We start from the raw sequence: 12,323 nt of genomic DNA, 5'->3' as shown, positions 1-12,323 counted from the left end.
AGGAGTGATAGAGTGTAAAGAAAGAGATGTCCATGCAACGGACTAGAGATATATATACACATATGTACAAATTTAAATGTAACTTAAACTGCTACAGGCTCCTGGGGAGGAGGGAGGGTGCATGTGAATCTGCAGCGAAACATGCCACGAACAGATGTACACTGGGTAAGTGACATTTTCCGTTCAATGGCATGTGTAGCTGCAGATACACATGCTATGCATAGACTACAAAGCAGTTTTCCTCCCATAAGCGGTGATCAGCCTGTAGGAGTTGAAGTTGTTTGAAATTGTGCTCTTAGTACAGCCTGTCCTACTGTGGCTTGTTGTGTTGCTAACACATCTACAGTAATGCTTGGTAAATGTATGGGGTGTTGACCAAGTGGCTGCTTTACAGATTTCTGTCATAGGTATATATCCTAGAAATGCCACTGTTGCTCCTTTCTTCCTGGTGGAGTGTGCTTTTGGTGTTACTAATAGATGTCTTTTAGCTTTTAGGTAACAGGTTTGGATGCACTTTACTATCCATCTGGCTATGCCTTGTTTTGAGATAGGATTACCAGTATGGGGTTTTTGGAATGCGACAAATAACTGTTTAGTTTTTCTAAATGATTTTGTTCTGTCAATGTAATACATTAAAGCTCTTTTAATGTCTAATGTATGGAGCGCTCTTTCTGCTACTGAGTCTGGCTGTGGGAAGAAGACTGGAAGTTCCACTGTTTGATGTATATGAAACGGTGAAATGACTTTAGGTAGGAATTTTGGGTTTGTGCAAAGTTGATGCCCATGCGCAATGAAGCCGAAAAGGAGGAGTCACTCGGTCCCGTGACTGGAGAAGACTTCTTCGAAGAAAAACAACTTGTAACACTCCGAGCCCAACACTAGATGGCAGGACCTGTGCATTGCATGTGTTCTGCAGCTACACATGCCATCAAACACATAAATATATATTTAATAACAAGTCAGCATAATGAATTTATTTTAACATTATTTCCCATTGGGTTCTTATTTAAGTCCTCCACTATTTTGTATGTGAGGGTGTTACAATCCCGGTGGTTGTCTGGGTGGTGTTGGGATTACTCCATGTGGGAGCTGAAGTATCCTTACTAGTGTTCTGGGACCTTTTTGGCTGCAGAAACTCTAGAAGCACAATCTGTGAATAGCAATGGGCTTTCTTCTTTTTGTCCTAAGCCCCTCCTTTGCCATCCAGAAACACTTTCTTACTCCTCCCTAAATCCTTCGTATTTACTAGTATTTCCCTTTTTCCAGTCACTCCCGTTGGTCACGCCCATATTTACTACTCTTCAGTAAACTTACATGTGGGGATCTCCCCATAAAAAACAAGGGGAACCAGAGGTGAAGTTTTTTCCACTAGGTTTCGAAGCTGCATTTTGGAGTATGGAGGTAGTACTACTGTACATACTACAGAATGCATATTGTGAATCAGGCCTCACATATCAAAGTGGCTGGCTACCATCGATAAAGACAATAAAATGAGCTTTACATGTTTTATTATGGACATGCTGCCATTCTGCCTTTCCTGTGTTACCTGGTACTGATTGCTGCTCCGGGTTCTTGTCCTTCTCTGTGTTGACCACCATGGATCCCCTCAACAGTGGGGCAAAGAAGGGGGCAATAATTGCTCCATCAAACTTGGTGATAGGAATGCCAGAGGGGAAGGCAGCCTGCTCAATCACTTCCATCTCCATGGTGAGCCAGAAATCTTCCACATTAACCTCCCCACTGACGGGGAACTCTGGCCAAGTGAACTGTAAAAGGACAGCAGGGTTATCAAGGCTGCAGGAGGTTCCCGCAAACACTTTGCTACAGAACACTGCATTTCTTGCATATTTGACAATTCTTCCACTTAAACAATAATGCTACCCCAACCATCTCACCCAAGAAATCCAACAGAGAATAGCTTCAATCATGGTTTAAATGTAAAACAGGTGCTGAGTAGGAGCGGGTTCTACAAGTGGGATCAGTCACAGTGAAGTTAGCTGATAGATGGATAGAGTGAAAGAATCTTAATAAAACAAAAGGTCTTGCTTAAACCCAGACATAATTAGGGGGCCAATTCTTAAGGAAAGTCACAAAAGTGCACCCATGGTATATGTCTTTGCATTAGTGCAGATTTGTGTATTTAATAAAATCACAATAATTTACAGAAATAGACCAAGAAATAGTACTCCTAGAAAAGATGTGTGAAATGTATTTTAGCACGGACAAATATGCAGGTGTAGATTTGCTCATGCAAAAATCTGTTGAGGGTTTACAAGTTCACTTTCCCTTTAACCACTTTTTCTTCAACCCTGGAAGACACTTTACGTATAACCCTTGTCAGGAGTTTATTTCCAGCCGTTCTCAGTAAATGGAAAATGACTATAGAAGACCTAGGGAAACTATTAAAACATGCAAGTTAGTAGATTTGCACAGACTCAAAAGGACATCCCAACCCTTGAACTATTGCTTACCGCTACCTCCAGCCCCAGTATGCAGATCTGCGGAAAGGTGACAAAATAAGGAAACTGCTAGTATTTAAGCCCTACTGTAATATTAGCCCTGGCATAACCAGAGAGGCTATTACCAGAGCATTTATAAAATGAGAGTGCTGCCATAATTTGTCGCTGCACTACATGGCACCAAAGGGACAAGTAGAATTTTTTACAGGACAAGTAGATTCATGAAGCAACGTGTCCCATAAACAAGTATATGTGTGTGTATATATATATATATATATATATATATATATATTTTTTTAATTCTTCACCCCTGCCCGTTCTTTAATGTGAAGTGAACTCTTGCCTACAACTCTGTGTTCCTCCTGAGGACTAGTAGTGTATATGGACAGTTTGTATACTCTATTTGGGTACAGTATTTTAGATACTGACAGTTTCTATCTTCCCTGTGGTGTACGTTCAACAAATATCTGTTGTTTTTCTGAAAGTCTTCAAATCCTGAATATAATACATAACTACTCTTCTTATATCCATAGTATGAAGTGACTTATCTGCTGACATTTAGGTTGCTGAAAAAGGCTGCCAGGTGTATAGACAGGTTGACATAATGAGAAACTACCTTTGATAAGACATTCGGGTTAATTCTCAATACCACTTTATCTTTGTTTACCTGGAAAAATAATTCTTGAATAACAATCTCGGTCTTGAAGGTCGTTACGTGTTGTGAACATGTTTTGTTCCCCCTCACACGAGAGCTAAAAGTATCTGACATGTGGCCCCAAATAGATACTATTAATGTGAACTATGACAAGCTGAGCAGGCTTAAGGCGCTATTGTTTCAAAAACAGGTCGCCTTGACATCCGCAAAGGAGACGTATGCTCTCCAGGTTGCGAGATCATCAGCCGAGATACAATCCCTATTAAATACCAACTTCCCCAAGCACTTTGGAGAACTGGTATCCAGAATATTCAATGCTTCAAGCACCACTGGGATTGTTCATTTCTTTAAGGCTGATTTCGTGTCCATCTTCCAGACTGTCTTCGGAGTCATCCCGTCAGCCATCCACTCGCTCTTTTCAAGTGTGTTTGGTGGCTTTCAAATTATTTTGGTTTTGATTGGCGGACTACTACTGCTATTTCTTTTGATTCGCAGTGGTTCTTTCTTTCCAGCTACGCAGAGCAATGGAGCCGCTCCCACCAATTCCAATGTGCTGTGAACGCATGGTTCGGATCTTCGGTGCACCCTTGCTGGTAGAGCTGGAGCATGACTGGTCATTGTCATTTCAGCCCCTCTCTGGTGCGTACAACCAGTTTTCCGCTGCATATGGTGCCTCTGTGAACATCTGCCTATGGTCTGTCTTGCTGTTGCACCGACATCTCCTGTGGACCATGAACTGCTGATGTCCCCGATGAGGGTTCATACACAGTAATGCCCCTTGAGACAGAGGTTGCTCCGCAAGGCCACCTATGAGCCTTCCGTTTTTCAGATCTACCATGGATGACAGCACTGAAACGGTTGACTTTACACCAGAAAGTACTGCTCACTACTGCTCTGTGGATAAGTTTGTCCGCCCAGCACTCGATTTAACATCAGATGATGTTGACTCATTTTTTAGGTCCTTGGTTGGTGACTTCGATGACCCTCTTCGAGATCATGCGTATAGCAAATAATTGGATGAATTGGCTTGCCAATCCCGATTAAAAAATATGCACTTAAATTAACTTGCTTTGGCACGCTGTGCTTGTCATGGTTTACATTAACATCTCTGTATGTATTTTAACTGAACTGTTTTTTATTCCTTTTTTTAACACATTTTAATGGTTTTTTAGCTAGTTTTTATGCTTTTAGCTTTTTAGTTCAGAGCAATTTTAGCATTTGGGTTCCTGTACCTTCATCATACCTGTTACGGCAATGGGGAGGGTGTAGTGAATCCTAGTCTGTTTTAATGGGATAACAGGAGTTAGCTTAGCCTCTGGCTTTCAGACTCGTGCCCCCGTCACCTGGCGACTTTTAACCTACTTTGCTTGCTCTGTCTTAGCCCATTTAATTATTTAATTCTTCTAAGATGGCTGCCTTGTTTATAGTTAGGCCACTTGTTATGCTTTGCATTATCAGTGCCACCACGCTAAGGCGTCAAGACCAAGCAACAAAGACAAACAAATAGTAGGTGTTCACACTTAGGGATTTTCCTTCTCCATACTTTCAAGGTATTGTTTATATTAATTGCCGTCCCTAGCATGTCTGTTATCTATTGTTTGGGAACACACCTACGTCAGGGGTCCTGGTAGATCTGTATAAATACATCGCACTTTAGACAGCTAATCAGTGGGATTCCGACCAGAGGGCATTGCCACCATCGCTGATATCGATGCTGCACGTTGTCTTGACATTGACCCAGTCTTCGTGTCCCTACGGAGTCTGAGATAGAGACATCATTCCAAGGTAACGAGGGTTGGGGGCTCCTCTCATGGACAAGGCATTGGCAGATTAGGTTTAGTAAACCCAGCTCTCCTTTAGGTAGGAGGTTAGGCCTCTCACATTAGGGTATTAGTGCATATTACATCTCATATGTCTTTTTTTATGCATTGGTAAATGGTTGGGGTCCTTGTAATAATGACTCTTGTCTTTACAGTTCTGTTTCTTGCATTATTAATTATCCTAATCATTGCAGCCCATGCAACAAATCACAAACTGCAGTTGTGTTAAATAAAAACTATTGAAACTTTACTGCATCTTTGTCATTACCTATGTTTGTATGAGACATGATATATCTGTGAGAAAGGGGTTATCTCTGTTTAACCACGACACTCACTGAGATGTCTTATTCTCGATTCCATGCGTAAAGGCTGCCACAAACCACCTTTTACTATTGTGTTTCTGGTGAGGTGCTGCTAATGAGCCAGTAAGGTTGGAACAACAGTTGCGACTTATTGTAGGATAGGCATAGTCGCCTACAAGCGAAAGTACTGTCATCCTTTAACCAGCAGTCTTGCCTAAAGCAAGTGTCCAAACTACGACAAAGGTATGTAATTCACCTTAGAAAAATGATATTAATGAATAAAAATGCAGTTTTTAACGTTAAGTGCTGTAGCATAGCCTTATGCAGTGACTCAAATATTATTTTAATAGGATGTGATAGAACATAGTATTAAATTCAATACAACTGGAGTGTCTGAGCAAGAAGGATACATTCTCTTTGCTTCTTCTAGGAATCCTGATATCAACAGAATGGAGTATTGGTATCAAAATTTTTGAGATCAGCCAATTTGGGTTTTACTTTGGCATACAGCGCAGCTGATTTTTATCAAGGCAAATTAAAGTAAAAATGTATTGCTACGCTAAAAGAGGGTTGCAATCGCATAAGTCTCCATGGTGAAAACAAGCATTCTTCGATGTCCTAAGTCAGGTACTTTCTCACGAGTAGGTCAATTTGTACACCTATTCTTACCTATTTAAAAAGTCTTTGACTGAAATAAAAATAATTATTCAATCTATATTTGTGAGATTGCTATCTAAGTTCCCTATATTGATATTTTAGCAATTGACAAACATCCTAGCATAACACTCACTAGTGTTCGCCTTATTACTTTCCTAGTGGCTCCCACATATATGGTTTGTGCATTCGCATGTCCAAATTCTAAAACCTCAGGTGCCATGCCCTACATCCAAGTCTAAATAACACTTTTGTCCCCTCTGCAGTGTTAGGAGGCTTTGCTAATTAGGGATTCTTATGACTTTGCCTTTTGTCGAAATCATCAAATTTGAGTACCATACTTGTCGTGCCCATTAAGAAGCACGGATAGGCACTTCATATCTCCAGAGGCATATGAATTTTTGACATTGATTTGATGTTTGTTTGCTGTCTATCTGATCTGGTGGAAAAACAGACAATATTTTAAGATAAACAGGGGAACAACTATGGCACTCTGGTGCTCAGAGCCAGTTAGGCAGGCTAAAAGATAACCCATCACCATTGATAAAGCGTGGAGACTTGCCCACTGGATGGTTTATAAAAGCATCCGCATCTGCGCAGGAGGAGATTGGGAGAGAAAAACTCCACCACAGGCATTCAGCACAAATATCTTTCAAACATTTAAACAAATTTTTATCTTAGACTAGTAAAGTGGATTGATGCTGTACTAACTGAAAAACATCATAAAACCACTAAAAAACCAACACATCCTTTAAGGCAGCTCAAAGTGATCTGTCATTAGCTAGATGCACACTAGCTCCATTCCCTCAGATTTTCTACCGCACGTCGTGCTAGGGAGTCTCCATTGAGCTCTGCTTAGTCAAATCTCCAGTGAAGTCTATCTCTACTGTTTTTTCTTCAAAGAAAGTGGATTTCTTCAGCAAGTAAGGTGCCATCTTCTTACTTAACCTAAAGGAATTGTATTTTGTCAAAACTCTACATGTCAGATAAGGAAAAGAAGTATTTTTAGAGCCTGCAAAACCCGTGGGAAGAAAAGACTTCACTTTGAAGACCCACACAAAGACTGTATTTACTGCCTCTATCCTGACCATGTAGCCAAAGACTGCAAGGTATGCAGAACCTTTTCTAACAAAACCCTCAAGGACAGAGAGGGTAGGCTTCTGATTTGGCTCCAGAAGTTGAAATCCAGATCAAACCCAGTGTCTGGTTCTGACAGTGAGGAGTCCTCCTCCTCATCAAGAAAGTTACAAAAAAGAGGCAGATCTCCTCGAGCTCACCATTTCGAGGATCCACCTAGAAAAGCTAATAAAAAGACCAAACAGGTGTCTTCTAAAGCTGGCAGTCCTTCCAGTTCTCCACACAGGAGATCTGTTTCATCTACAAGACACTCTAAGGAAGGTTCTGTCTCCTCAGAACGCAGCAAAAGAGCCTTTTCCGAGCCTCCAGCACCACCTCCTGTGGTAAAATATGTCTTTAAGAAGCCATCTGAAAAATCTGCGACGACGACAGCATCGTCAACGGCAGTGTCGAAAGGTGTGTTTACAGCCTCATCGTTGACTACGACAACGTCTACTGTCTCTACGGCTGCTTCCTCTTCAATGATGTTCATATTGACGACGTCCTCGTCGATGGCATTTGTGGTCACTTCGTCGACGATCAGTATACCCATCGCCTCTCCTCCGTTGTCGATGCTGCCGGTGAGACAGTCAAAGATGGTGCTATCATCATCGGCTTCCTCGTCCACAAGACTTTCTTCGTCGAGAGTGCTGTCTCCGTCGGCAATCCTGTCGACAATGACGATGCCGTCGACGAGAGTTAAAAGACATAAGAAGTCTGATTTACTTTCGCCACTGGTTACATCTCCAAGTAGGCTATCAGCATTGGTACCTACACATCGTTTGGAACAGGAAGATTCGGAAGACGAGCGCCCGTTTGGGATTGCCCATAGCCCATCAGAATTACATGTGAAGTGCCTGGATCTAGAGGAGGACATACAGCATGATCTGCACTCATTTTATTCCCACCCACAGCAGTATCGCTATCAGGAGCAGATGGTTTCTTTGCCGGGATCGCTCATAGCTGACTTACAACTGATGTTGGATGACTGTAGAAGGCCGTTTCTGCCAGCTGGGTTGGACGTACAGCAACCTTCTCTGACACCCTCTGTGCCTCTTCCTTCTACTCCGGTTCATCCAGGGGTTCAGCCATTGCAAGTACCACCACAGACGCCAGTTTCAATCCCAACACAAGATCTGTCTTCATCTGACGATGACAGAGAGGAGGGAGAATTGCCAGGTGCCATAACAGAGTGAGATGATTATCAGATTCCTACCCCGTCCTCACCCTCCCCGTTCTAGTGGACTCCCCTCCTGGTGACATCGGGGGTTTTCACAACTTGTTGGAAAGAGCTGCAAAGACATTTGAGCTGCCCATGCCCACGAAGCAGATGGACTGTTTCTTGTATGATTTCAAAGAGCCATTTCAAAAAAGTGTAAAGTCTATGCCAATTGTGGACTATATTTGGGATGAGGGCATCAAGGTAATGAAGAACCCGGCGACAGTCACCCCGGTTCTGCCTCGCCCTGACAAGAAATATAAGGCCCTGGAAGACTCTCTGGGCTGCCTCACGGGCCATCCCAAACCGGACTCAGTCATTGCCCAAGCGGCACACGTAGATCCAGAAACCCTTCAGCGCCAATCTCTATTCTACCATACAAGGAGGGTAGAAGGCTCGATAATATTGGGAAGTGTTTTTCTTTGATGGGTTCGCTTATGATAAGAGCTTCTAATTCTTTGGCTATCATAGGCAGATATGATAGACAGCTATGGGTGGACATTGCTCCCTATGTAGATCAGCTGCCAGAGGACTCTAAATTGGAAGCCAAGAAAGTCTTGCAAGAGAATGAGAGGTCTTCTGCTGAAGTTATAGACTGTGCTATGGATATTGCCACCACGGCTTTCCAACAGATGGCAGGATCTGCGGTTCTAAGAAGGCAGCTTTGGCTCCGGGCAACTTCGTTTAGGCCTGAGGTTCAAAAAAAAATTCTGGACCTTCCTTTTGATGGTGAAGCCCTATTCGGAAGCACATTGATGATGCACTTCAGTCAATAAAAACGGATACTGATACAGTCAGGTCCCTTAGTATGCTGCAGTTTAAAAGACAACCCTTTTGGGGAGCTAGAGGTCGGGGGTATTCATCATATAGAGGAGGCTTCTAACAATATAGGTACCCCTCTGTCTCTGCAGCTTCTCAGTCCTTTTGTTCCCAGTTCCAACAGAGACTGCCTCTGCAAGCGGCTTATTCAAGACCTTCACAGAGAGGAAAAGCTGGAAGGCAAGCGAAGGACACAGGAGGCAGACAATGACTTTCTAGTGTCTCCGGCTGCAAACCTTCCCGTGGATACAAAACTAGGGGGAAGGATTTCTCTTTACTTTTCCAATTGGCAAAAGATAACATCAGACCAGTGGGTCTTAAATCTCATTCAATTTGGCCATACTTTGGAATTCTTACAGTACCCTACTACAAGACCTCCCCTGCCTCAAAGGTTAAAGCACTTGCACTTACTCAAGCAGGAAGTCGAGTCGATGCTCCTCAAGGGAGCTATAGAGAGAGTTCCACATCGGGACAAAAGAAAGGGATACTACTCTCGGTTCTTTCTGGTTCGAAAGAAGTGGAAGAGTTGGCGCCCAATCCTAGACCTCAGGGCTCTCAATACTTATCTCAAGAAACAATCATTCCGTATGATCACCCTAACAGACATCCTGTCCCTTCTCAACCCAGGAGATTACATGGCCACCCTTGATTTGCAGGATGCATATTTCCATATCCCTATACACCCTTCCCACAGGAAATACCTCAGATTTGATACCACAGAGACCATTTCCAGTTCAAAGTGTTACCCTTCGGTCTGAAATCAGCCCCCAGAATCTTCAGCAAGTGCTTGGCTCCAGTAGCAGCTTTCCTCAGAAGGCAGATCCATCAAATCTTCCCGTATCTGGACGATTGGCTGGTCAAGGCCAAATCCAGGTCTCAGGCACTGAAGTCCACATGCGCCTGCATTGAGCTGTTCACGAGTCTAGGCTTAACAGTTAACCGCGACAAGTCAGCCTTCCAGCCCTTAAGCAGGAGAACATTTCGAGGGGCGATATTGGACACTTCCACCAACAATGCAACTCCTACAGAGGAGAGACGGAGAAAGCTCATATTCCTCGTGAGGCGCTTACGAAAAGAAAGTATGTTTCAGTTCACCTCTTCAAGTCCTTATTGGGGATGGTGCCCTCCTGCATTGCAGTGGTACAATTCTGTCGTCTCAGAATGAGGCCCCTACAGGAGCAGCTAGACCTTCAGTGGACGCAGTCCAAGGGGTTTTTCGATGATGTCATCAGAATAACGAAGCCCATGGTATCACCTCCAACTGCTGGACTCAGGAGCCTCACTTATCGAGGGGACTTTCTTTTCTCCCCCAACAAGCTCCATGGGTAATTACTACAGACGCTTCTCTCGAGGGTTTGGGGTGCCTTCCTCCAGCACCTTCGAGTCAAGGGCAAATGGAAACCACATCAGAAGGTTTTTCACATCAATTACCTCAAATTGAAAGCAGTTTGATTAGTGTTTTGCGCTTTTCTTTCAAAAATAAAAGGTTCATCAGTACTCATTCGGACGGACAACACTACAACAATGCATTATATCAACAAACAGGGAGGAACCAGGTCTCTACTCCTATTGAGAGAATCTCAGCGCATTTGGGAATGGTCTATCAGCCAGCAGATAAACCTTCGAGCGGAACATGTCCCAGGTGTACAGAACATCCTAGCGGATTCTCTGAGTAGGTCTTGATCGTCCAACCACAAATGGGAGCTGGATCAAGGAGTGTTGAATCAAGTTTTTCCCTATGGGGAAAACCAAACCTGGATCTATTCGCCACCCCACAGAATGCAAAATGCCGATTCTCTGCAAGTCGGGATCACCATCGGGGCTCTTGGGGGAATGCGTTTTCCATGGCATGGTCAGGAATTTATGTTTACGCTTTTCCTCCCATTCCCTTAATACCGAGGGTTCTGGCAAAGATCAAGATCAAACGCTGTAAGCTCCATCTGATTGCTTCGGCATGGCCTCGCCAGTTTTGGTATACAGAGCTCCTTCACCTCTCACACAACCACAGCATCCCTCTACCAGTGATGCCATCCCTGCTAACAATGAGCGAGGACCAAATTCTCCACCCGGATCCAGCTTCACTTCACTTGACAGCCTGGCTCCTGAACACCATGAGTTTGCACATCTAGATATACCTTCGGATTGTAGAATCATCCTCGCCAGAGCTGCAGCTGAGAGTACCAGCAAATGTTATCGTCTGAAGTGGAGGAGGTTTTGCTCATGGTGTACACAAGCTCAGGTGCATCCTTTCTGATCATCGCCACAGCAGATACTGCCTTATCTTCTCCTTCTAGCCAGATCGGGTTTTGCTATTTCCTCGATTAAAGTCCACTTAGCAGCAATTTCCCGCTATAGGCGTGCTGCAGATAACGTACCTCCTTTGTGGTCTGCAAGGGTCATAAAGCTGTTTATTAGGGGACTGTTCAGGTCTTTCCCTGTTCAGGTCTTTTTCTATCCTGGAAGGTCTCTCTCCTTCTCACCCTTACCTCAGCCAGAAGAGTGAGCGAGATTCAAGTATTCACTATCCAATACCCTTTCTTGCAGTTCAAGAGAGACAAGGTAATTTTACGGACAAACCCAAATTTTATACCTAAAGTTCCTTCGGATTTCCATATTAACCAGCCGATGGTACTGAAGTCATATTTCCCAAAGCCATTGACACCAGCGGGGCAAGCTCTGCATTGATTGGAAGTTCAGAGGTACCTAAAATTTTATCTCAATAGAACTAATCAATTTAGACAATCGAACCAGCTTTTTGTGGCATTTATTGCTCCCCGTAAAGGCCGAGCATTGTCCAAGCAGGGGATTACAAGGTGGATAGCCTCTGCGATTAACTATTGTCATACAGCAGCAGGAAAACCCTTACAAAATCCAGCGTGTGCGCATTCAACAAGGAAAATGGCTGCATCCATGGCGCTTTTTGCAGGAGTGCCCATCCAGGACATCTGCAGGGCACCCACTTGGAAGTCAGTGCATACATTTGCGAAACATTACTTTTTAGAAGAAACTCAGCAGGGTGATGTGGCGGTAGGACAAGCGGTTTTACGACATCTATTCCAGTAACAGTGAGCGGTTTTATTCCTTTATTCCTTTTTTTCCGCCAGCCCAGTATACTTTGCACACATTGTATAGCATTGTTTCTTCCATTGAGGTTGAGATATTTCTTAATTTTCTGGTCAAGGTGCTGTTCTTTTATCATGTTTATTGCTTATCTAGGATTCTATCTCTCCTGCATGATCTTTTTTCTTCAGTGATTCTGGTTATATATGTATGTTCTAT

General features: G+C 43.4%; 1 protein-coding gene across 5 annotated transcripts in view; it reads right to left on the bottom strand.

The window, feature by feature from the left end:
- Positions 1-12,323, bottom strand: part of HMGXB3 (HMG-box containing 3) — a 330,748-nt gene that overhangs the window by 52,118 nt on the left and 266,307 nt on the right. For all 5 annotated transcript variants that reach the window (XM_069199526.1, XM_069199525.1, XM_069199522.1 and 2 more), the window contains exon 16: positions 1,547-1,766. In XM_069199526.1, coding sequence (XP_069055627.1) covers positions 1,547-1,766 — 220 coding nt within the window. The remainder of the gene's footprint in view (positions 1-1,546; positions 1,767-12,323) is intronic.

The sequence above is a fragment of the Pleurodeles waltl genome, chromosome 7, assembly GCF_031143425.1.
Source record: "Pleurodeles waltl isolate 20211129_DDA chromosome 7, aPleWal1.hap1.20221129, whole genome shotgun sequence".
Lineage (NCBI taxonomy): Eukaryota > Metazoa > Chordata > Amphibia > Caudata > Salamandridae > Pleurodeles > Pleurodeles waltl.
Note: the sequence above shows the minus strand (reverse complement) of the source record. Positions and strands in the feature narration are given on the sequence as shown.